The 26,034-nt window shown below is 33.7% G+C and overlaps 1 protein-coding gene across 1 annotated transcript; it reads right to left on the bottom strand.

The window, feature by feature from the left end:
• Window positions 1–377: 377 nt before the first annotated feature.
• On the bottom strand, window positions 378–23,458 carry LOC145321862 (pancreas transcription factor 1 subunit alpha-like). The gene is made up of 8 exons (XM_080163493.1): window positions 23,405–23,458; window positions 20,987–21,059; window positions 20,690–20,772; window positions 20,128–20,187; window positions 19,729–19,791; window positions 18,854–18,964; window positions 1,781–1,878; window positions 378–1,245 (listed from the first exon to the last, which is right to left on the bottom strand). Exons 2-8 carry the CDS (start codon window positions 21,008–21,010, stop codon window positions 1,112–1,114), a joined length of 573 nt encoding a protein of 190 aa, XP_080019619.1. The 5' UTR covers window positions 21,011–21,059; window positions 23,405–23,458; the 3' UTR covers window positions 378–1,111.
• Between the last annotated feature and the right edge of the window lie 2,576 nt (window positions 23,459–26,034).

The raw sequence follows: 26,034 nt of genomic DNA, 5'->3' as shown, positions 1-26,034 counted from the left end.
ATTATCAAACAAAATCATAAAACAAATTTTGTTTTAATTTAAACTAAGATTGATACTTTTAAAATTTAGTTTTGACTAGATTTATTTTATAGAACAAGAATAAGTACGAACATAATTAGCGCAGCAATAGAAGATAAACAATATTTTAAAACTAAATTTTCAATACATTCCAAAATAAACATTTAAAAAACTCTTTTAATTTGATCAATTTTGGTTTTCAATACAAAAATCCTGTGATAAACAAGTAACTATAAGTCTAGGGAGTGAGGGGACATTTGGCTGTTTATTACACTAGCCCCCAAAGTTTTATAATCAATAACTTTGGGGACTTTTATATTAAATTTTTATTGGTTGGTTCATCAGGTTCGGTGTACAGAAGGGATGATTTGTGTATCATAATTTGGGAAGTATATCAACGTACTGGCATTCTTACAGGCAACCAATAGTTATATATAGAGTAGCTTTGCTACAAATAATGTACAATTAGGAACAATAACTAATATTTTCAAGATATAAAATGAAAAAGATATAAGATAATAGTTTTTTAACGCATCGTATTATAGACAGCTTTCGGCGGATATTAAAATGAAAAATTATAAGATTAAAACTATTTTGTTAGCCCGGACTGACAAAAAGGGGAATTAATTTTATTATAATATTTGGGAAAAATTGTCTGTAATACGATGCAATACATGATTTTTCAGTATGGCTGATAATCGGTTCTAATCCAGCGGATATTAATTGGTTTCGAAGCCATACTGGAAAGATTTTTAAATTTTATGACTGATATTTTATTACAATATTTTATTTACAACTTAAATTTTTATCACATATAGTTTCAACTTAATGCAAATTAATAGTAAAAATTTATTTTTAGGTTGAAAATAATAAATTAAGGTTCTAATTATAAAGTAATCTTTATGTTAAAATAAGAGGATGTTTGTCTGTTTGTACAAAATAATCTCGCTTCCTGATGAACCGATATGATTCTCCTTTACAGTGTAGCTTTTCATATGGTTCTAGGAAGCTTTATAACTATTTTGCTATATTTTGCATAAAAATCAAACGTTAACAAAAAAGAATAAGAATAATACCAACAAAATTTCAATATTTATGCATCAATGGGATAATAACCATTTAATTTAGCAGTTGCAGCGTCGTCTGGGGTCCATAGTTTTGTGTGGGCTATTCCATTTATAATATAATCACGGCTGCTAGCCCAGCTTAGAGAATGGAGCATCAACCCTGAATTAGTTAATCATTAGCTTACAGAAATAAGCAGCTTAACAAAGAAAAATCGACCTATGAGAAAATAAATTGTTTTCTAATTATACTAATAACAAATATAATATTATCTAATAACTTTATTACAGGTTTTTCTAAAGTCTAGATGTTGTGAATTATTCATCAGGGGAAGATGATTAAAGTTCCTCTACAGATTATGACGTCATACAATAGAATAGCCAATGAGAGGCCAGTATACACTGTAATTTACTAATGGTAAAATTTATGCTGGCCTCTCATTGGTTATTCTATCGTATGACGTCATAATCTGTGGAGGGACTTTAATTATCTTTTAACTTTTGTTTTGTTCAATCAGACCAATTAGGAATTAATTAAAATATCCAAAAGTTGCCAACAAATAAGAGAATGCGAAGAAAAAAACTTTGGGTACCAGTATAATTTACGTTCCCTTCCTCCCAGGGATCAACATATCGTATCTCTTTATTAAAGCTTTTTCTAAAAAAAAATTTAATTTTCAAGCTTTAAATGAATTTACCTTTATTTGATTTGAGATAAATTTTCTTGTTAGGATCTCTTGTGTATCTCTGATCTGGGGTTTCTGTGGATACCATCTCTGCCAGGAAATTTATATACCTGGAAATCAGAAGTTTAAAATATCATATCTATTTAGTTATAATTATCTCATTAGTTAGGTATTTCTCTGATCTGGGATTTCTGTGGATACCATCTCTGCCAGGAAATTTATATACCTGGATATTTGTAATTTAAAAGATACATAAGTGTCATGTGTGACGTCATTAAAATGCGTCTAAAAAGGAAGGATAAAAGAATTGAGAAAGGAAACCCATAAAAAGGGATGGATTTACACGTATTTTTATGACGTCATACATGACACTTTCCGTATCTCCTGTAATAAACAATATCAGATTACTTTAGACATACATATTTCATTAGTTAGGTATAGCTCTTATGTGGGTTTCAGTTTGTAAGTATACTATGCTTATTTCAATATAAAGATTTTAATGTTTAAATAGAATGGCAGAAAATTTTAAGGGGTAATTATAATAAGTGAGTTAACAACTTTCGGACCTTTATATGCAAGAAACTTTTTGAAACATAATTATTAAAAAATAACACATGGACGTAATTATACTTGTTTTTTTTAAAGAGAATTAATACAAATTATCTACATATAGAAACACAAAATTTTGTACATATCCTTGAAATACAAAAAAGTCAACATATGAACAGGTTCATTCAGGGAGGGAAAGGACTATAGCCTATAAATGATTCTTTAACCCTTCTTTCTCTAAATTTACAAGCTACCAAAGACACTTGTTGGACAAGGAAGGAGTATAATCTATAATCCATTGACCTATACATAATCCCTGGTTCTAATAGACATATGTAACAAAAAGGTTACACTTAATTTTATATTATCATGCATCAGGGATCAAAGGAAGAACAATAACAAAATAAAAGTTTTGAGCTAACGGTAGATAAAAACACCCCAAAGAAACATTATTTGGTAAATCTATAAATTTCGAATGAATAATTTTGTCTTGGTAGGTGTGGTGACACCTTTTCCACAATATGAAACCATTTAAGACTAAAATGAAGCCTCTGTAAAAGTGCAACCTGAACTGAGGGAAATTTTATAATTTTTTTGATGTTTTTTTCTATCGGGAGAGTGTTGGTACCCTCCTGTATATTTGTTATAAATCTTCACTGGACCTATTAGAAGCTACATTGTAAAGGGGAACCATATCGGTTCAGCCGTTAGCGAGATCCTTCGGTACAGACTGTTATCTTTATATAAGGATAAAAAAATATTTATACCTACCAATCCATTTTATTCGTGAGTGTAATAAAATATTTGATAATACAATATCTGATAAATAATTCATAATAATTGTTTATCCTACTGTTCTTTTTACAAGTCAATTATTCAGGGATATAAGTGATAAGACAATATCTGATAAATAATTCATATTAATTGTTTATCCTAAGCTGGATCTTTAAATCATTTTAATACTCTATAATGACGGTCAATGTATAAATATTTTGTAAGAGAAAGAAAAGCGAAGCTAAAATGATATCAAAAAGTAGTACAAAACATTTTCTGTTTAAGGACATAATTACGCTTATAGGATTATACAGATGCTTCTCTTATGATATTGTACCCTGTTGTCCTAGAAATTATTATTCAAATGGTCCGTTTAAAAAGATTATTATATCATACAAAAAGGAATTACCATAACAAGTTTTAAATCAATAGGCTATTCTAATGTGTTTAAATTAAAGATAAAAGCTATCCGTGACGGATGTACGGAAGGACAAACCCTGATCATAGAAAAGCTTCGCTTTTAAAAATGTGTTGGATTTTAATAAGTTGAACAAATGGTACAGTCAACTTGTACATAAAAGAAAAAGTAAATATACACTAAATGTGGGTAGAAAAATAGCCTAAACCATCCTAAGACTTAAATCAATAAAATAATTACTTTAAACCATCACGGAGCTTGTATGAAGCTTTCTCTAAAATGGAGAACTCAATCGGTTCAGTGATTTGCAATATCTTAAGGGGCAAACAACTAAAACTTACTTATATCAAAGGATATGTATTTAAAAAAAAATATTTTTAAACATTTCCTACATCCCTGCAAATAATTTTGTATTGATTATGGTTATTATTATTGAATTGTTGACATATTAGCAAGTCACTATAGGAGGATACTTCATATTATATCCAAGTTCAATAGTGCTCATACAAATTAACCAATTTAAACAAAAAAGGCAAAATTTACTAAACTATAGTATTATTCTATCTAGAGGTTAAAATTTTGTTAATCTTTTTCAAAAATTAAATAGCTAAACCATTATCATTACAGAGATTTCTTGATAATTGAAGGAATTTTGGGAAAGAAATTTTAGAAATGCTAGTTTCATATAAATTTTTAAGTCCTTTTGTAAAAACAGCAATTATAACCATCTGGGCTAAAAGAAACACATAGCAAGAATGGGGAATTTAAATTCAGGGATAAATACAAAATTTTCACTTTAATTATAAAAAAGGTATTAAATAGGTATGTATATCTATTTAAGATTGGTACACCTGGGTGGAAATACGTGTACCTATATTATTAAAGGTAATTCAAACTTACTATCTAATAAAAATTCTGTTGAAAGCATAAATTTCCCTGCATATGTCTCTATTACAATTGTCTAAAATGTCAGAATAAACACTTGAACCTAATAATATTGTTACGGACAATATGGACAATTACAATTAAGATGAATAGGTGGTGTTTATTAACATATAGATTACCATATTCTAAGAGTCATGAAGCTAATTGTACACTTGTTACATTATTCATAAGGTTTTATTAGAATAGTGTTAAATGGATTGTAGGTTGGCATACTGATTTTTAAACTTTTTTATGTCATATTCATCTAATTTTGGAATACTGATTCCTACGACAATGTAGTTCAATTTTATAAGCGAAGCTTCTCTGTAATCAAGTCCTTAAAATGTAAGTATTTCCTTATTCAGTTTCCTGTATTTAAGCAGTTTTGCAACAAATTTTGTTTAAACTTATATATCTATATTTTAATTATTCAGTTCTGACACTATACAAGTGCAAATGTTCATTTGTCCTACCATTTTAATGTTTCGCTTTTGTGGATAATGTATTCCTTGTTTCTACAGCATTTACTTTTCCAATTTAAAAATCCTACATAAAAAAGAGATAAATTTCAATCAAAAGAAATTATGTATACAGTAAGCAATTAAGGGCCATAAAAATGTAAGATGTCATTTATTCCAAAATTTTTTAATGGGGAATAAAAATAATCAATTTCCCATAAATCTTTGATAGAAACTTCAATAAAACCCCTTTTTCTTTCTTTGCTGTTCTTATGTAGATAATATAAACACGTTATGTCATTTGTTAGCTCAAAAACTCTGGATAATTTTATTAAATTTTGATTGTTTAGTTTTAATATACTTGTGTCAAAACTTTTTAATAATAATTTTCATCTACAGCAGAGTAAATTTTGTACATAATCAATGGTTACATACATTGATTTAAGAAAGGAAGGGGAAGGGGTTTGAAAAATGGGGATATTTTGAATATAGGAAATTAGTTGAAGAAACCATGTCCAATTTAGAACATACCATAACATAAGTTTTTGTTTTCTATGTAAACTAGTGGCATGTGTCATACTCAGGGAGAAAGGAAGATATATGTTTCTAGAAGTAATATTAATTACTGATGGCAGTGTAATTCTCAGTTATACAGGAAGATATAGGTTTCTAAGTAATATTAATTACTGATGGCAGTGTAATACTCAGTTATACAGGAAGATATAGGTTTCTAGAAGTAATATTAATTACTAGTGGCATGTGTCATAACCAGGGAGAAAGGAAGATATAGGTTTCTAGAAGTAATACTAATTACTAGTGGCATGTGCCATAACCAGGGAGAAAGGAAGATATAGGTTTCTAGAAGTAATATTAATAACTGATGGCAGTGTAATTCTCAGTTATACAGGAAGATATAGGTTTCTAGAAGTAATATTAATTACTGATGGCAGTGTAATTCTCAGTTATACAGGAAGATATAGGTTTCTAGAAGTAATATTAATTACTGATGGCAGTGTAATACTCAGTTATACAGGAAGATATAGGTTTCTAGAAGTAATATTAATTACTAGTGGCATGTGTCATAACCAGGGAGAAAGGAAGATATAGGTTTCTAGAAGTAATACTAATTACTAGTGGCATGTGTCATAACGAGGGATAAAGGAAGATATATGTTTCTAGAAGTAATATTAATTACTGATGGCAGTGTAATACTCAGTTATACAGGAAGATATAGGTTTCTAGAAGTAATATTAATTACTAGTGGCATGTGTCATAACCAGGGAGAAAGGAAGATATATGTTTCTAGAAGTAATACTAATTACTAGTGGCATGTGTCATAACCAGGGAGAAAGGAAGATATATGTTTCTAGAAGTAATATTAATTACTAGTGGCATGTGCCATAACCAGGGAGAAAGGAAGATATATGTTTCTAGAAGTAATATTAATTACTAGTGGAATGTGTCATACTCAGGGAGAAAGGAAGATATATGTTTCTAGAAGTAATATTAATTATTAGTGGCATGTGTCATACTCAGGGAGAAAGGAAGATATAGGTTTCTAAAAGTAGTCCCAATTTTGGACATAAAGTCTTAGAGAAAGATATATGTTTCAATAAGTAATCTTAATTTTAGACAGTAAGTTCTTATGAATACCAGGCAAGTTAGCTCCTATAGAAGAATGCTAACAACCTCAATAAAAGTAATAGGATGTTTTTCTGTCTGTGTGTACTCACTAACCGATGAACCGACATGATTCTTCTTTACAGTTAAGTTTTTCATAGGTCCTTCGAAGGTTTTAAACTATTTTGGAAATGGATAACAACTTCCAAGTGAAATCGGTAATAAAAAAATAAACCCCCCAGTTTTATACTAAAATTGAAAAATATAAAATTCCATACTGTCAACAAAAACATTTTTATATGTTAAAGAAATCAAAGCAGAACTAAATTTATAGTAAATAAATTTATTGTCAATAGTCCTATCCCTGCATACCCCCTGGATGTTACAGCAATTTTGTCACCTTATATCCCGGAACAAATTAGTAGCCATACATTTGCGCTAAACAAATATAGCCAACTTTTGATGTAAAAGATTCAATATTTCAATAATTATTTATATTAAAAACCTTTAATTACCATTTATTCAATTTAAACATGTCCATATGTTCATATAGCATCAATATTAAACTTTAAAAATATACTTTCATAAGGCCAACTATCATTATTTTTGGTTAAATTGTTAAAACACCATGACAAATTGCGCGCACTAATTATCTATGCTATTCTAATATTTACATTTATTCCCCAATTATTACAAAATTTAAACAAAAGTTGTATGTATATAAACTAATTATTGACACTTGTCATCAAGGAGGTCATTAATTTATTGACATTGCAGTTGTCTATATATTAATTTTATATTTGCCAATATTTTATAATAGTACTTGGATGTTTGTCTATTTATCTTCGATCCTGTACAATTGATGTACATCCCCAATAACGCCAAACATAATTAACCCTTCTGTATATTGAAATTATTATGACACTGCTAGTTTGAACCAGCTATGAAGATTTAATGAACAAAGTACAAAAATTTTTAGCAAACAAATAAGAGAACTTTATAAAACGTTAGATACTATTTAGAATAATTTATATTCCAATGTAACGTCACTTCTTGAAAAAGAAAATTTGCTATAGCTTCAAATCAAAAGGATTTAATTAATTCTTATTTAAATTTGTGGAAGACTTACTTTAACAATAATTACAGAAAAGCAATACTTTAAGAAAGATTTAAAAATTGAAAATTTGCAAAAACTTAAATATAAAGGTAAACAATCTTTTAATAGCAATGTTATGTATTTTTTGAGTGGATAGGGGGGGGGGGGCGGTTTAGAGTTAGGATAAAGATTCAAGAAAGTTATACTATAAAAATGATAAGCATTGATAAAACTTTTAAAGAATTTACTCATTATCATTTAACATTTACTGAATGTGCAAGAATAACTTCTTTACTGTATAACATTACTGTTTTTTAAGTATTAGTTTTAGATAAAATCATCAATTTTGAGAAACTGTATCCCTTATCCTAGTCTTACATGGGGGAGGGGGGTATAAATGGGATAAGAAATATATAAAAATGTTATGAAATTGCTCAACCATATTTAATCTTCATATCAAATGTGGATACAAAATAACAATATATATATTGCAAGGAATAGTGCATAACATAAGATAGGGAGCGGACATTAGCCTCTTTATTACACTCGTCTCCAAAGGCATATAATAACGTTTTCTTATTCGTTAGCCAAATAACATTGGGGACTTTTATTGGTTGGTTCATTTAGTTGAGTGTCCAAACGTTTCAACCACTAATTGTAATCTACAATTATGTCCATAAAAAAGCGCAACATAAAGAGAAACAGAAATTTTTTTAATAAGAGTGTAGATACAATTCTTAATTTCAATAATACGATTTTGAAATCTAAGAAAAGTTATCCTATTTGAAGATATTTTGATATGTGTGTTGGAATGTATTTTCTTGTATTCCCTGGCAAGTTCGAACCCATTAATTCCCTTTTCCTTACACCAGAGAATGAGTGTGTTACGCGGCATTCCTAACTATCTCCGCGCGTCGCTTGTAAACAAACAAAAAGACGCGCATTTTTCCTTTGATGATTCCCATGTGAAGAGCTACGTGAATGAAAATAATGTATTGGTTGAATATACATGCGCTCTAATCCGTGGAAGATCTCAAATAAGCCTTCCTGCTTAGTTTGACATCATATGTGGTAAGAATTTATCTTTAATTCTTAATAATAAGTGTAGAATGGTATATTTTTACGAAGAAATTTAAAACATTAATTTTTCAACAAATAGACCATTTAATTGCTAACTTTTGACATACGAATATTTTCCTTAATTTTATGAATCATTTGAATCTAAAATTATCAATTTCTGATGCGATTTAATATGTTTCGTGCCAATTTAAAGTTTTTTAGAAATTTTATATTTTTAATTAAATTGAAATCACGCAACCTCGATCTTACAAAAATAATAAACCATTAATATTATGTAATTAATTTTTATATTTTTGTTTTAGACTCACTGTTTTCATGGTAATAAATACACATTTGTAAACTTCGCTATGTTGGTCATTCGGAGGGCTTGGAGATAAGATTTCGAGAACGGCAAGGCATGCGTTCCGAAACAATGAAAACAAGACAGAACAGATGCGGCTAAGAAAATATCTGTGAAGTTTTGTGAATGTGTTGGTTGTGATACCTTACCACGCATTATTATAATCGTAATCAGTACAGTTAACTTTTGTGACAATCATGGGTCCTAAAAAGAATAAAGGCGCTCAACTGGGATTGCGGCTGCGCCCAGCCGTCGAGGCCCTAACCAGTGAACTAAATAAAGTGATGAAGTTGGTCAGTGAATCTTCAGAACTTGACGTTAGACATTTCACTAAGGAGTCAATCCTTGTCCATGACAAGTTCGAGACATTCGATAGCATCATGGTCGGTTTTAGCAAGCTTGGTGTGAGAATCCAAGAGCTTGAGGAGTTTAGTGACATTTATTCTAATATAGTTACTGTGCAAAAGGATTATAGTGCTCTGAAAGATGCTCTAGATGCTATAGAAGAGCTTAGTGACATTCAAAGTGTTGTTGATTTAGTTGGTGATAATTTGCCTGACCATAAGGCTGAACTATATGATCGATGCTTAAAGATCGTGAAAGTTATTAAAGGGTCATACTTTCCCTTACCAGAACCAATTATAAACACTTTGTCTGCTTTGATGAAACGGCTGGCTGAGGTTAAGCTTGAACCTGTGAAGCCGCCCACAACGACGGCGGGTGCCTCGACAGCATCGCCATTTGTGTCACCATTTGGCACACCACAGTTCGGCACCGGTTCTATATTCACGCCAGGATATATGAATCGTGTCGACGAACGCCTTCTTCCAAGCTTTGACGGCTCAGAGGCAGCCTACGTAAGTTTCAAGGACAATTTTAAAAAGCTTACCGTAGGACAGGACCCGTCATATTTACAGTTATTGTTAAGCAGTGAAAAGGTCTGTAAAAATAAAGAGTTGAGACTTCAGTTAATTCAGATTCAATCGCATGAATCTCAATGGGCTTACCTTGATGCACGTTTTAAGTCCAAAACACGTCAGATGCTCTGCCTTTTCAACCAATGGGAGAAGAAGCCTAAACCGTCGGACTCCAACCAGATTGTGACAGTCTTAGCAGAGTTTGGTGGTGCAGTTAGCCAGCTCGAGCAGCTGACTAAAGATGATGATGATGAGGAAGTCACCACAAGCCAGTGGTTGACCGTGATCCTTCTGGAGATGTTATCCAAGAAGTTGCCACGTGATTTTCAAGATAAGCTCAACCTAGCGTTGGGCTCGATGGATACCCCAAATATTCCTAAGCTGTTGAAGATTATAGAGGAACAGAGGGGCGCCATTTTGATGAGGTGTTCAATCGATGTAGACACCCCCTCCAAGAAGAAAGGTAATCCTGCGGCCGCAGCTACAGCCGTTGGTAAACCTGGGTCTCCAGCTAAGACCAAGAAGAAACAGCCTTGCCCGTCGGAAGGTTGTAGTTCTGATCACCTGTTGTTTAAGTGCTCCAAGTTTAGGGATATGTCTGTTCCTGAACGTAAAGTCTTCATCAAGAAGATAGGCGCCTGTTTGCTCTGCTTACAAAAAGGGCATCGGGTGGCCGATTGTCCCAGAGCCGATAAACTTGGCAGCTGTACCATTGACAGCTGCAATCAGCCCCATAATAGCTTAATTCATGAGACTGTGGCTGGACAAGTTGCGGCAGTGTATGAATCACAATTGTTTAGCAAGAACAATTTTATGCTAATGTTGCAGCAGCTCCCAGCATTGGCGGCTGACAAACGTCAAGTCACCGTCAATGCTATGTGGGACTCTGGAGCAAATTTGACGTTGATTTCTAGAAGTATTGCCAAGAAGTTAGAGTTGCCATCAACTGGTCGCACAGCTACTATTTCTCTGGCAGATGGAAAGAGCCAAGCATGTCCTACAGTCAAGATTTGTTTGGTTGACCGCAACCGGAATTCACATATTCTGGAGGCGGCGGTAGTGCCCAGCATTGGTACTGAAGAAGGGTTGCGTTCTATTGATCCTGCAGCCGCCGCCGACATTTTCAACATGAAGCCTGATAATTTTTCTATGGTCGACGGTAAGATTGATGTTCTTATCGGCCATTTAACACCAGCTATGTTCCCGTGTGCAGATAAAATGGTTGGTGATTCTAGACTGTACAGAAGCTTATTTGGTACAGGCTATTTAGTTGTGTCTGCAGATGGCAGGACTGTTGCTAATCCTGTCGCTTGTAAAGCTGTTAAGTTGGAGGTCAGCAAGATGGAGTTCCTGAGTACAGAAAGTTTGGGGATACAGCCGCCATCAATGTGCAGCGGTTGTAAGAACTGCCGTCATTGCGCCGCCATTGCCGCCGGGCAGTCCGCCTTGGACGTGCGTAAGCGGCAGCTGATTGAAGAAGGTTTGACGTTGGATCTTGAGAACCGTATCTGGACGGCCTCATATCCTTACAAGCATCCGCCAAGTGTGTTGTTTGATAATTCTGAGCAGGCGTACAAAATCTGCTTACGTGACCGGCAGAGGATGGTCAAAAAAGGTGAATATGACACCTTCTGCCAGGTGTTCCAAGAAGCTGTGTCTCGTGGAGTGTATCAGAAAGCTTCGCCAGAAGATCTAGCTTATACTAAGCCCGTGTATTATTCGAGCCTAGTCTGCGCATATAAAGAGTCTATTTCCACGCCGTTGAGGATATGCGCCAATTCTAGCCTCTGCTGCAAGGGGCTAAGCCTCAATAGTATTATGATGGACGGGCCAGTTCCATTATATACTCTGATGCACAATCTTATTCGGTTCAGAAGTTATAAGTGTGCATTCGTGGCTGATATTCAGAAGTTCTACAATTCATTGTTAGCTACCTATGAAGATTCTCAGCTGAAACGTGTTTTTTTCGCTGATACAGTTGATGGAGAGCCGGAGGTCTACCTCACCAAAACCATCAACTTTGGTGAGGCCTTGGCCGGCGATATGGCCGTGACCGCCCTCAGACTCACTGGTCGTATTTTTGGTGGACGTTCCCAGCAGGATGTTCAAGATGTTTATGGATCTGAGAAGATTAGAGGTTGTGACGTTGTAGCCCAGCAGGATGTGTGGAGAGATGTTCAGCAACCACTCAGTTCTGAATTTATTTTGTATCAAGATCCTCCTTCAGTCAAATTGGAGACTTGTACTTACGTGGATGACTGTTTGAGCGGTCATAACAGTAAACCTGAAGCTGTCCAGCTGGTCCAAGAGCTGGAAGATATGATTGCACCTGGCAATTTCAGATTTAAATCTGTTGTTTATTCTGGAGATGATGTTGACAGTGTAAAAGTTTTGGGCCTTGTTTGGGACCCTAAACAGGATAAGTTGTTCCTACCTGTCAGAGCCAACCACGGCGAGAAGATTAAGGGTAGAAAGTTACTAGAGGATCTGGACCTGGAGGATCTCTGGAGAAGTCTACCTGAGTTGATAACTAAACGAGAAGTTTGGAGAATTGTGCAACAATTGTATGACCCAATGGGTCTAGCAGCGCCATTGCTGCTTAAATCCAAGCTTTGTCTGCGCTCAGTTTGCATACATGGATGCAACTGGGATGATGCCATACCTGGAGAGTTGAGGTCGGAGCTCGTGTCCAGCCTCCAGGACCGTTCGGCACTTGGAAATGTGTCGTTCAGACGTTCGATGGTTCCTGATAAGCCATTGGGGCTTCCAATGGTTGTTGGTTTCTGCGATGCATCTAACCAGGCCTATGCAGCCATCACCTACCTGAGATGGCCAGTTCCTGGAGGATATGATGTAGTTTTGTGTTGCGCCAAGTCACGTGTCGCACCAGTGAAGATAGAGTCTATACCAAGGTTAGAAATGCTTAGTTGTCTAATTTTGGCAAGGCTTGTGGATACTGTTGTCAGAGCCCTACCTTTCAACATTTCTGGCAAAGTATTTTTTAGTGATAGCAGCTGTGCCCTGGCTCAGCTATCCAGTGACAGTGTTATGCTAAATGTTTTCAACAGTCATTGTGTTTCCGAGATACAACAGTTGACGAGCCCTGAAGATTGGAGATGGGTTCCAACCCAACACAACATCGCCGACCTGGCGACGCGTGGTTTGTGTACGATTGAGGATGTACAACCTGGATCTACATACCAGGAAGGTCCAAGCTGGTTGCGCCTGGAACAGGACCAGTGGCCCGTTAAGACGGCGGGTGAGGTAAATGCATCCATTCCCGAGAGCGAGCTAAATCCCAAGATGGCGAAGCTCAAGGTAATGTTCACACAGGTGGTGGACAATGATTTCTGGAGGTCCCTGGCAAGAAGGACCTACAGGCAGGCAAGGAGGACTGTGGCAGCAGTTCTTAAGGCTGCCAACTGCTTTAAAATGTTGCTTGTCAAGAAACGTGCCGTTGCAACAAATGAGGATGGTGTTAGCAACAATGATAGTTCTAGGTATTATGAGAACTATACTTTCACAAATACATACATGGATTCTGTTTGTGACTTGTTTTTGACTTCCTTCAACCAAGAGAAGGAGATGACCATGGACGCCGAGGGGAACGCCGACTCCCTTCAACCCTATCATCACAAGGTCCAGGTTTGTTGGCCCATGATGGATGTTTTCCTCTTAGGTCATTCACAATATTGAAAATGGCCGGGAGGGGAGATGAGGCTCTTGAGGCCGCTGCTGGAGGCCCCAGGAAAGTTATGAAGGATAGCCCAGGTGTTGTCTTGCTCAGCCGCCACAACAGGCTGGCGCGGCTCATCCTTCAACAGTCCCACGATGAATTGGGGCATGGAGGCCATCGTAAAACGTTGGCGCAAAGCCGCAGGTATGCATGGATCACACATGGCCGCATGGAGGCTATGAAAGTGGTCAAGAGTTGTGCTGCATGTTCCATTGAATATGCCAAGCGTTCGAGTCCCGCAATTGCTAATATTCTGCCAGATCGTGTTGAGCCCTCAATGCCCTTCAAGGAGGTGCATATGGACCTTGCGGGGCCGATAGAAGTGGTGAAGCCTGGCGTTGGCACCAGGAGTTCCAAGACCAAGTACAAAGTTTGGTTGTTGATTGTGGCCTGTAGATTCACACAGGCTGTGTTTGTTGACGTGTTGACCGATTATTCAACTGAAGCCGTGCTGGTCGGCTTGAGAAAACTTCAGGCGTTTTACAATATGCCTAGAAGGGTTACTACAGACAGAGGCACCAATATGGCTGGTGCCAAACGAATTATGGATGAACTTTTGAAGGATACCAGGATGCATTTTGAATGGCATCTTGTGCCCACTGCAGCACACTCGTTCGTAGGTACTGTGGAGAGGCAGGTTGGGCTGGTCAAGCGTGTGTTGAACAAGAAGTTGGCTGGTGCTACTGTAACCTTCAATGATTTATTGGTGTTGTGTGCTGAGACTGCAAGAGTCTTGAATTCTAAGCCATTGGCCTATGCCACCCAAGGAGATGACGTCAATTGCTGGAGAATAATTTCACCTGCTGATCTGTTAGGCGGCAGGACCAACGATGCAATCTGCACCTTCGAGACAGGTTGCAAGGAGCCCATCACCAGGAGGCTGGAGAACTTGGAGGAGTTGACCCGTCAGTTCCATCAGGTGTACAAGGAGCAGCTCATGCCTGAGCTACTCAAGTCCGTCAAGTGGCGCCGCAACGAGGTGCTGCTCGAGCCGGGAGACGTGGTGCTGATCGACGATAGCACAAGTTTGATGAAGAAGTTCAGATTGGGGCGTGTGGAAGAAGTGCGCCCAGGTGGGAGGACCGTGGTTTGCAAGTACAAATTATCAGATGACGCAGCCGCCACGAGTAACGAGACTTCCGCAAGACGTCTGCTCAAGATCAATCTACCCAAAGTTTAGTATAAGTATCGTTCTTGTTTAACTTTGAATTTTATTTTTACGGTAGATTTATCAGATATTTTTTTTCGAAAGACAAAAAACGCAAATTTTGACGCAATTTCGTTTAAACTTTCAAATCGACGCAAGATTTTTTCATTTGAAATGCAAACTTAAGTTATTTATATGTTCACGCAAGTTTTTTCAATGATTTAAGTCTTTCCGGGACCAGGGATTTTTTTTTCGCGGAAATTTTCCTAGGTACCTACGCAAATACGAACAATTTTATCCTTGTTTAATTGAAATTCGATATGATAAAAAATTAACACAATGAGATTTTTTTACATCATACAAATATTTCTTTAAGATTTATTATAATCACATAAATAATTTAATATTACATGCATATTAAAATTATTACTATTTACCTTTTAACCGATGTACCTAAAGAAAAAATGCAGATTTTTTTTCGCCTTGAATTAAGTAGATTCTTTGAGTTCGAAGATTTAAGCTTAATAAGACCGCTCTATGGTGTATCTTAGCTCTGTTTCCTCGGCCAGACATACCACAGAACGGCAAAACTAAAGCATAAGATAATTTTATTTCGATTGCTTTGATTGATGATTTTGAAAAGTTTCCTGAATTATTCATGATTCTTTTAATTTTTGATTTGATTTAAACATCACTAATTATGTTTTATTTCAGTTGATGCAGCCCTGCGCCAGAAATCCTGTCGGAAATTATGCAGTATCAAAAAATTGTGATGGAAAGACATAACGTCCGTCAGGATAGCTGGAACATGGCATTATTAATATTTGAAAGATTGGTTAGTTTGTATCTTGAGGGGTTCATTCTAACTGAGGCCCCAAATTGCCTTAATTTTGACTGTATGAATATGTACAAGTTGCTTTCTTCTTAAAACAGAGAGAAATTGCAAATTCAGCATTTAGAGAAGTTCTTTTCTTATATTGAGCTTTTGTTTTATTTGGTAATTTTAATTTGCATATTTAATTGCATTTTTAATTTTACGCAATTTTGATTCACGAAGATTTAAAATTATGAAATTTTAATTTTCCGATGTTTGATGATTTTTACAGTCATATTTTATTTAGATTTAAGTATCTATTTTATTAAAACATGTTAGATTTAAGGATCTTACCTATCTTATCTTAAAAATGTTTAGATGTAAGCCCGAGTATTTTTCCGCTGGAAAATGCTAATTATTGAGAAGTTTTTTATGAAATTTTACTTTTCTTTTCTAGCAAAAGGATTTAGTAGAAAAAATGTCATTATTTAATCTTTCTTTCTTTTGATTTAAAAGTTTGAGTTGATTATTTAATTTTTGATGCGATTTTTAATATAAAAATCATTTGCCTATTATTATGTAGGTACCTAATCAAAGTTTAGGTACTATTGAATATTAATTCATGTATTCGCAATTACATGGTCTGTAATTCTAAATTTAATTGAGATTATGAGGCCATGATATAATGAGATGTGTGAGTGGTAAATGTGCATTTCTTGAATGTTGAATGCTTTTCCCATTCCTTATTCCTATCCTTATGTGGTAGTGGAGTCGGTTTGAGTTATTGTGGTGTTCGTAAGTTACCATAATTAATTTTAGGCCTGATGGCCATGCCATTTTAAACTCTTGTAATTTATGCGTTATGAGATTGTGATTTTGTGGACACTGTCTGCACGCATGATGCTAAGATGAGTTATTGTGTTCGATTCCCAGTGACTAGACGGGTGTGTGTTGGAATGTATTTTCTTGTATTCCCTGGCAAGTTCGAACCCATTAATTCCCTTTTCCTTACACCAGAGAATGAGTGTGTTACGTGGCATTCCTAACTATCTCCGCGCGTCGCTTGTAAACAAACAAAAAGACGCGCATTTTTCCTTTGATGATTCCCATGTGAAGAGCTACGTGAATGAAAATAATGTATTGGTTGAATATACATGCGCTCTAATCCGTGGAAGATCTCAAATAAGCCTTCCTGCTTAGTTTGACATCATATGTGGTAAGAATTTATCTTTAATTCTTAATAATAAGTGTAGAATGGTATATTTTTACGAAGAAATTTAAAACATTAATTTTTCAACAAATAGACCATTTAATTGCTAACTTTTGACATACGAATATTTTCCTTAATTTTATGAATCATTTGAATCTAAAATTATCAATTTCTGATGCGATTTAATATGTTTCGTGCCAATTTAAAGTTTTTTAGAAATTTTATATTTTTAATTAAATTGAAATCACGCAACCTCGATCTTACAAAAATAATAAACCATTAATATTATGTAATTAATTTTTATATTTTTGTTTTAGACTCACTGTTTTCATGGTAATAAATACACATTTGTAAACTTCGCTATGTTGGTCATTCGGAGGGCTTGGAGATAAGATTTCGAGAACGGCAAGGCATGCGTTCCGAAACAATATGTATTTAGTCTTAATTGAAATTTAACCAATATTTTTTTTAAATCACTAAATATGACCTTTTAGATCAACACTTTTTACATTACACTGCTTACAAAGTTTTCAAACTGTTCTGTCATTCGTTGTGTTTTAGAAACTTATTTGTTAACATTGTAACAAAAACATCGACCAAACTTTTACAATAATAATTTTAATCTACATGGGGGGTAATTTTATTTATCATAATTAGATGGTATACAAAAGAACCCTGATTTAAATAGCAATTATTTTGCTGAGACAAGCTGGTGCAGAATGGATATTTTGTATCCCACTATATTTTGATGTGTGGTATATTGAGAAACAATTAACATAATCGAGGATTACCATTCAAAACATTCTACACATGTTCAAATTCCAGGGAGGTATATACCATCCACATGAAAAACTATTTGGCCCTTAAAATTTCTGCTAGTCTGAAATAAAATGACATGTAAATTGCACGTCCGCACGCCCGTATGTTTGTGTTATCACGAAGGTTAGCTGTTAGAAACATCTTATCGAATTCAAACCTTTTATAATAGTTCTCGAAATACGTTAATTCAGCTGTACTAGCGTTAAAATAGTCCTATTCGTTTCTATTGGTGGTGATTTCTAGGATAATAAGGCAAGATATCATGCTTTTATGTCATTGTTTTTTAATCGGATTTTCTGATCTTTTTAAAAAATTTCATCCTTGATAGTTATATAATTAATAAATTTAGCGTTTTATAAATCCAGATGTTATAAATCTTTGCGATTTATTCATTTTAAGGGATTTATAAGATTTTAGATTTTATCATTGAAAATTTGAAAAGGGTTCTAATGAGATTAGCAAAGCTTCAAAAACCACTATAAAGAGTTTTAACTTAATCTTGAAAAGGGATGGTTCTATATAGAAATTTAATTAAATCTTTGCAATAAGAAAAAATATTAGAGAGGTTAGTTTTTTTCCTATGTCCAACCCCAGCAGGCTACCCAGTACCCACTATAACCTAAGTAATAAACAAACAAACTAAAAACTAAATAATTAAAAAATAAAAAGGTTGCATAGAAAGGTTGCACAAGGTGGTTGCGATGGGGAGATACAGTTATTTAATCCTTTCTCCCTCTAGTGTTTTATTCTAATATTAACACTACATAAACAACAATATTATATCATCTAATATAATTGGATTTAAGTGATCCATAAAAAATTATTATTAATCCTCCTGAATCCAATTTACAATATTTCTATTATGATGATCTTATGTTATGTGTTTGTGATAATCTTAAATAAATAAAAAACAAGGACAAAAATATTCAAAAGTGGCACAACAAGAACAACATAAATTTTACTGGTCCAATAAGTTCTATAAACAATTTCTCTCATTCGTTGGATTCAAAACTATGAAGACTTTAGATTATTCTTAATAAGGTTGCAAGAACTAGCAGTGTCTAAATCTAAAGAATTCTTAGGTTTAAATATACCTTTTAAATTACAGTATCTCCACACAAAAAAAATGAAATAAAATAGTAGGTTTTCAACTCAACTTTTCATAAAAAAACTAAAAACTTACCCAATAGTAAGTCTGAGTGTATCTACTTTACTCAATCTCTTTTCATAAGGAAGGGTTGGTATATGTTGTCTCAAACTCTCAAAAGCATCGTTTATACTCTGCATTCTTCGTCTAAATTATACAAGTATTTGTTTAATATTGCTCTTTTTTAAACCTTTAACGTCTTATTACATATTTGATTATGTAGCTATCTATATTTCAATAATACATAAGTTCTTTCCAGAAACAGAAAAGATAAAAAAAAACAATTACTTATAGGCATAAGGAACCAGCATTTCTAATTAACAGTTATTTCTCGCATCGTATTATAAACGGCTTTCCGCGGATATATAATGTACAATTATGAGATTAAAATTCCGTAGGCACCGGCTAAAAAAACTGATTTTAATCTTATGATTGTACATTTTTATATTCGTAGAAAGCTGGATATAATACGATGCTAGACATAGTTTTTACGTATAGATGAGAACCGGTTCCTATCCACTGGATTCGACTAAATACGAGAAAATATTTTTATCAAAATCACTTCCTTCATTTCTCTCTTTATCTCCCAATTCCATTTGTTTACATTGCATTGTAAAATTAGTTTAGCCAAATGTTTACCCCGACAAATTTCGTAATTTCTGTTGCTTACAAAGTTTAATAATAACGTTTTCCTATTCGTTGGCTTAACATCTTTTGGGACTTTTATTGAACTTTGTTTGGTTGGTTTATTAAGTTAGTTGTCCAAACATTTTAACCACTAATTGCAATCTACAGAAGAGGTAATTTTGTGTAACATCATTGGAGATGTAGATCAATTTATCGGCCATTGTCTTATCCCTTTAGAACCCTGATCTAAACTACATTAAAACAATGACATAATAAAATATTACCTTTCTCTCATGTTAGCTGCCTGTCTTTGTTGTACTTGTGGAAGCTGATTCTTTCTCCGTCGTCTACAAAGGGTTAAAAATTTATTTCCAGATGAAAAGGGATAAAATGATTGGTCTTATTTCTGAAGCTTCTTCTAGTGCCTATAAAAAATTACTTCAAACTGGCCTACCATTGGTCAATTCAAATAAATACTAACCTGCCATTGGTAATTTTGTCTGTGGTATGGCCTGTCATTGGTCATTTGTTTTGCCTGGCGTCATTTTTTACAGGCACTATAAAGATCTTCCGGATTTCTAACTATTCACTTTACATATATTGACATAATCATCCTTGTCATTTTAATTCCTTTAATTTTCTTGTTGTATTGTGTTATTTTCAAAAAATTCAAAAAATTTTACCTATTGAAATGATCCTGCAGGCAATCTGGACTTCTGGTGCTAAGATCCTGTCGGTCTAACCTGAAGAAAAAAACAAGAAAAACTTTATTCATAAATCAAAACTGAATAAAATATCAGGAAGAGAGGGGACATTGGTCTGTTTATTACACTAGTCCCCAAAGTTTTAAATAACGTTTTCGTATTAAAGGATTAACAACTTTGGAAACTTAAATTGAATTTTGATTAATTGGTTCATTCAGTTGAGTGTCCAAACGTTTTAACCACTTATTGTAATCTAATGATGGGGTAATTTTGTGTATCATCATTGGGATGTGCATCAATTTATGGGCTATGATCTTATCCATTTATGCCTTAAAAACCCTGGTGGTTCATTAAGTGTCAAAACGTTTCAACCACTAATTGTAATATACTGATGGGGTAATTTTGTGTATCATTATAGAGGATGTGTATCAATTTATCGGCTATGATCTTATCCATTTATGCCTTAAAAACCCTGGTTTGGTGGACATACATACTGAAAAGAAATATTTTTTCGACAAATTTTTTAGGAATTATATGAAACCTGGAAATATCTGTATCCTCTTGTTTACAGCCTCCTCCTATCCTTCTATCCCTGGAATCATCCAGATTATGGTCACTCGTCTCCTTGAATCACACGGTTATAAAGATAAGAAATGGAAAAATAATGAAAACAATATTCAATAATTTAAAGACAGTTATTTTTATGTGAAAAATTTAGATAATTTTGATTGTAATGGATATATGAAAAAGTGAAAAAGGTTTTACTTAAATTTGTATCTAAATATTTTGTTTTTTAATTCTCAGTAAAAAATCCTTTCTTAGATCCCTGTAACCGTGCCTGGTTTGAGAGGTCATCCTCCATTCCTGACCAGTCCGATCCAAGTCCATAGCTCCGCCCATTTACAGATAACCTGAAATAAAAATGTTTGAGAAGTCATTTTCCATTTCCCATTAGTCTATTCCAAGTTCATAGCTCCACCCATTTACAGATAACCTGAAATAATAATGCTCGAGAGGTCATCTTCTATTCCTGACCAGTCTGATCCAAGTCCATAGCTCCGCCCATTTACAGATAACCTGAAATAGTAAGGTATGAGAGGTCATCTTCCATTCCTGACCAGTCTGATACAAGTCCATAGCTCCGTCCATTTACAGATAACCTAAATCATAAGGTTGAAGTGGTCTTCTTCTATTCCTGACAAGTCTTTAGCTCCGCCCATTTACAAATAATCTAAAATTATAAGGTTTAAGAGGTCAATCTAACCCGGCCGAAGTCCATTCTAACCCCGCCCATTTCCATTTTTATCCTCTCTTTTATCCTTCCCCCCTCCTCTTTAAAATGTAATTGTGCTAAATTTGTTTTAATGAGCAATCTTCGGGGATTTCAAACTGAATCATCCTTGTTAACTGATTATCTATGTATTGTTTTTAGGTATTTAAATTGGTGTGGCCATATGTGATTTAATACAAGGAAGCACATGGCTTGTCCCATAATATATAACTATGTTTCAAAAGAAACTTGGCAGCTTCACGTTATTTGTTAGAAAATAAATATCAAATTGCTTTTAATGCTTGTTTAAAAGGGTATTCAATAAATCAAAAACAACAGTTTAACAATATACACAAAATTATAAATGTCTTTTTTCTTTACAAAAAGCTTTTAATCAAAACATTGAAAAACAATTTTACTTATAAGCCAGAAATTAAGACTCTCCCGTAATTAAGTAAAAGAGTGATGGGTAAAAAATTTGTTATCATGGAGTGCTATAATATACATTTATAATAGGTTGGTCCAAAATCTAAAAAAAAACTTGAATTTAAGGCTACAAAAAAGTTACTTAACCTAGCCTAATCTACAATAAACGATAAAATGTGCTTTCCAAAATATAAACTCCAGTGAAATACTTAATAATTAATTTAGTTTCATAGCTATAAATTTGTGATTAATTTTGGCTATGTAAGCTACGAGTAAAAATAAATAATTTGGCCCAGCCTAATAAAACCAATTTAGGACAGGTGTTGACTTTAACATTAGGGATGGGGTTATAGTCGGTTCAGTTACAGTAATTACATCAGAGTTAACTTCTGAAAACACTTTTATTTATGAGTGATTTCATTTAATGTATTATTTTAAGAAACCGCTGTTACTTAATAATCAGAAAAATAACAAAATGATTACTTTTTATCGGTACTTACTTAAATATTAAATTAGATACAGCAAATGTTTTGAAATGAGTTGATAGATTTTTTAAATTGGCTAATCTATAGAAGACTCTTTTAACAAATCTTTAATGTTATCATTAAATTTTAGTTAAAATCCTTATATAAAATAAACATGGCCATTTAATATCTTATGGCTTATTAATAACCAACACAAAGCTTTGTGGAAATTTTGACCTACCATCCCAGCGGTTTTTGAGATCTCAAATAATATATATGGACGGAAACCAATTATTTTAGATAATTAAGAAGGATATGAGATATTTGACTGTAAGATTAATCTATAAACCATGTCATTCTCCTGGTGCTAAGGCTGAAAATTGGGATAGGATTAATTTAGTGTCCATTGTCCTATCCCTAAAGGATGTAATAAACAGGAAGTTCCTATTGAGTTTTAAACTGAAAGATTAATTAGGTTATGCAATAATTAACTTTTAATATTTTCCATTTATAAACACAAGTCTTTTGTTATACTATTAAACCATTAAGTTTTCTTTAGTTTAGACTTCATAAATAACAAATAAATAAATTTTCACTTTAACATCACTTTCTAGTAACTTAGCTGATATATAATTTAACGTGTCTGTTCGTTTGTCCGTCAGTCGGTACCGCTGTAAGGAAATGTGATTTTCTTGTCTGTTATTTAAGATATTTTGTAAAGATACTTTTTACCTATAAGATTCAAGTTTATAATTTACTTTGTCCGTCAGTCAGTCAGTCTTGCTATAAAAGACCTATAATGCAATAAGGTTTCATCACAATTTACTTTAATTTTCTTTGTGACCTCTGAACATCTGATCTGAAACTCCCTTTGTCGGTTTGTCAATCTATGACTTTTTGTGCTTGGCTACTCATGGATGTTGAAATCCTTGTTAGGTTTTACAATGCCATAGGGATGTGGTACATGAACAAAAATTACGGCATTAATAAATGAACATTGCTAAATATATAGATATACTGAATTACATACAAACACACACACTCACAACCACACACACACACACCCTACTACTTTATTTCTGTAATAAGTGTGTACCTGTTCTGATAATCCTGTTTACCAGTCCTGTCCTGTCCTGTTGAGGATCTAAACAGTTCTATACACACACACACACACACATACCCTACTACTTTATATCTGTAATAAGTGTGTACCTGTTCTGATAATCCTGTTTACCAGTCCTGTCCTGTCCTGTTGAGGATCTAAACAGTTCTATACACACACACACACACACATACCCTACTACTTTATATCTGTAATAATTGTGTACCTGTTCTGATAATCCTGTTTACCAGTCCTGTCCTGTCCTGTTGAGGATCTAAACAGTTCTATACACACACACACACACACACCCTACTACTTTATACAGATGTAATAAGTGTGTACCTGTTCTGATAATCCTGTTTACCAGTCCTGTCCTGTCCTGTTGAGGATCTAAACAGTTCTATACACACACACACACACACACCCTACTACTTTATACAGATGTAATAAGTGTGTACCTGTTCTGATAATCCTGTTTACCAGTCCTGTCCTGTCCTGTTGAGGATCTAAACAGTTCTATACACACACACACACACACACCCTACTACTTTATACAGATGTAATAAGTGTGTACCTGTTCTGATAATCCTGTTTACCAGTCCTGTCCTGTCCTGCTGAGGATCTAAACAGTCCTATACACACACACACCCTAATACTTTATAGTTAAAATAATTGTGTACCTGTTCTGATAATCCTGTTTACCAGTCCTGTCCTGCTGAGGATCTAAACAGTCCTATACACACACACACCCCCTACTACTTTATATCTGTAATAAGTGTGTACCTGTTCTGATAATCTTGTTTACCAGTCCTGTCCTGTCCTGTTACGGATCTAAACAGTCCTATACACATATACACACACATACACTCCTCCTACTACTTTATATCTGTAATAAGTGTGTACCTGTTCTGATAATCCTGTTTACCAGTCCTGTCCTGTCCTACTGAGGTTCTAAACAGTCCTATACCATCCAACTTGTCCTAAATAAGAATTAAAATAAACAAGGGTGAAAACATATTTAAAGCAAAGCTATAAAAAATTGGACGATAGGACAAACGAGCATTACCACTCGTACAGTTTTAAAATTAATAAAGCAGAATGTAAATTTATAACTATAAACAAAATTTTACGTGTATTTGTTGCAAAATTGGTTAAACACACAAAACTGTTTATTAACACTCCCAGTTAAATACTAGCCTGTCCCAAATCTATAAGGTTTTCATCAAAATTATAATTGAATAATATACATATAATCTAACAAGACTATACTTATATAAAAATAAATGCTAGCCTTTCCAAAATCAAAACTTTTTTCACCATAATTAGATTTAAAGTAATTTATAATCTAATAAGACTATAATACTAAAAAATGAATACTAGCCTGTCCCAATCTACACAATAGTTATAGAGCTAAAGAAATATAAATACTAGTCTGTCCTAAATCCACACTGTTGTCAATATAATTAGAATTGAAGAAATATGAATACTAGCCCGTCCCAAATCCACACTGTTGTCATTATAATTAGAATTGAAGAAATATGAATACTAGCCTGTCCTAAATCCACACTGTTGTCAATATAATTAGAATTGAAGAAATATGAATACTAGCCCGTCCCAAATCCACACTATTGTCAATATAATTAGAATTGAAGAAATATAAATACTAGCCTGTCCCAATCTACACAATAATTATAGAGTTAAAGAAATATGAATACTAGACTGTCCCAAATCCACACTGTTGTCATTATAATTAGAATTGAAGAAATATGAATACTAGCCTGTCCTAAATCCACACTGTTGTCAATATAATTAGAATTGAAGAAATATGAATACTAGCCCGTCCCAAATCCACACTATTGTCAATATAATTAGAATTGAAGAAATATAAATACTAGCCTGTCCCAATCTACACAATAATTATAGAGTTAAAGAAATATGAATACTAGACTGTCCCAAATCCACACTGTTGTCATTATAATTAGAATTGAAGAAATATGAATACTAGCCTGTCCCAAATCCACACTATTGTCACCATTATCGGAAGAAGAGTCATCATCATCAATATGACAGTCTAGAAATGCCTAAATCAAGAATAATGTGACAGTCTAGTATTGCCTAAAACAAGAATAATGTGACAATCTAGAAATACCTAAAACAAGAAAAATGTGACAGTCTAGAAATACATACATCAAGAAAATTATGAAAGTCTAGAAATCCCTAAATAAATAATAATGTCAAAGTCTAGAAATACCCAAATCAAATTAATGTGACAGTCTAGAAATGCCTAAATCAGGAACAATGTGAGAGTCTAAAAATGCCTAAAATAATAATAAATATTTTTTTGTATATTATCATTGGGAATGTACGTCAATTTATTGGCCATTGTCTTATCCCTTTGGATCCCTGATTTATGTATCATATTAAATAAATTATTTTATGCTGTATCCCCGCAAGGCTTCTTAAACTTTTTACCTGATAGCCTTGTGATCTTGCAAACTGATTTCTTAAAGACGCAGGTGAATTAAAGTCATTCTATAACAATTTTAATCAAATTTTATTCTAATATTAAATCTTTTCGGGACACAACCCAATCTTTATAGATTTTGTATAATTTTTTGAGGAAC

This window comes from Acartia tonsa, chromosome 6, assembly GCF_053477335.1.
Source record: "Acartia tonsa isolate MP-2025a chromosome 6, ASM5347733v1, whole genome shotgun sequence".
Classification (NCBI taxonomy): Eukaryota; Metazoa; Arthropoda; class Copepoda; order Calanoida; family Acartiidae; genus Acartia; species Acartia tonsa.
The sequence above is the reverse complement of the archived record's forward strand: the minus strand, read 5'-3'. Positions and strand labels throughout refer to the sequence as shown.

What these genes read in the sequence shown, in the direction of transcription:
- LOC145321862 (XM_080163493.1), bottom strand. Translation starts at nt 21,010, where the DNA reads ATGGAGGATGACCTCTCAAACCAG. An exon ending in AGGATGACCTCTCAAACCAG is followed by an intron (nt 20,773 to 20,986) that starts GCACGGTTACAG and finishes GTGTGATTCAAG; the next exon opens with GAGACGAGTGACCATAATCT. An exon ending in ACACTCAGACTTACTATTGG is followed by an intron (nt 1,879 to 18,853) that starts GTAAGTTTTTAG and finishes TCTGATTTCCAG; the next exon opens with GTATATAAATTTCCTGGCAG.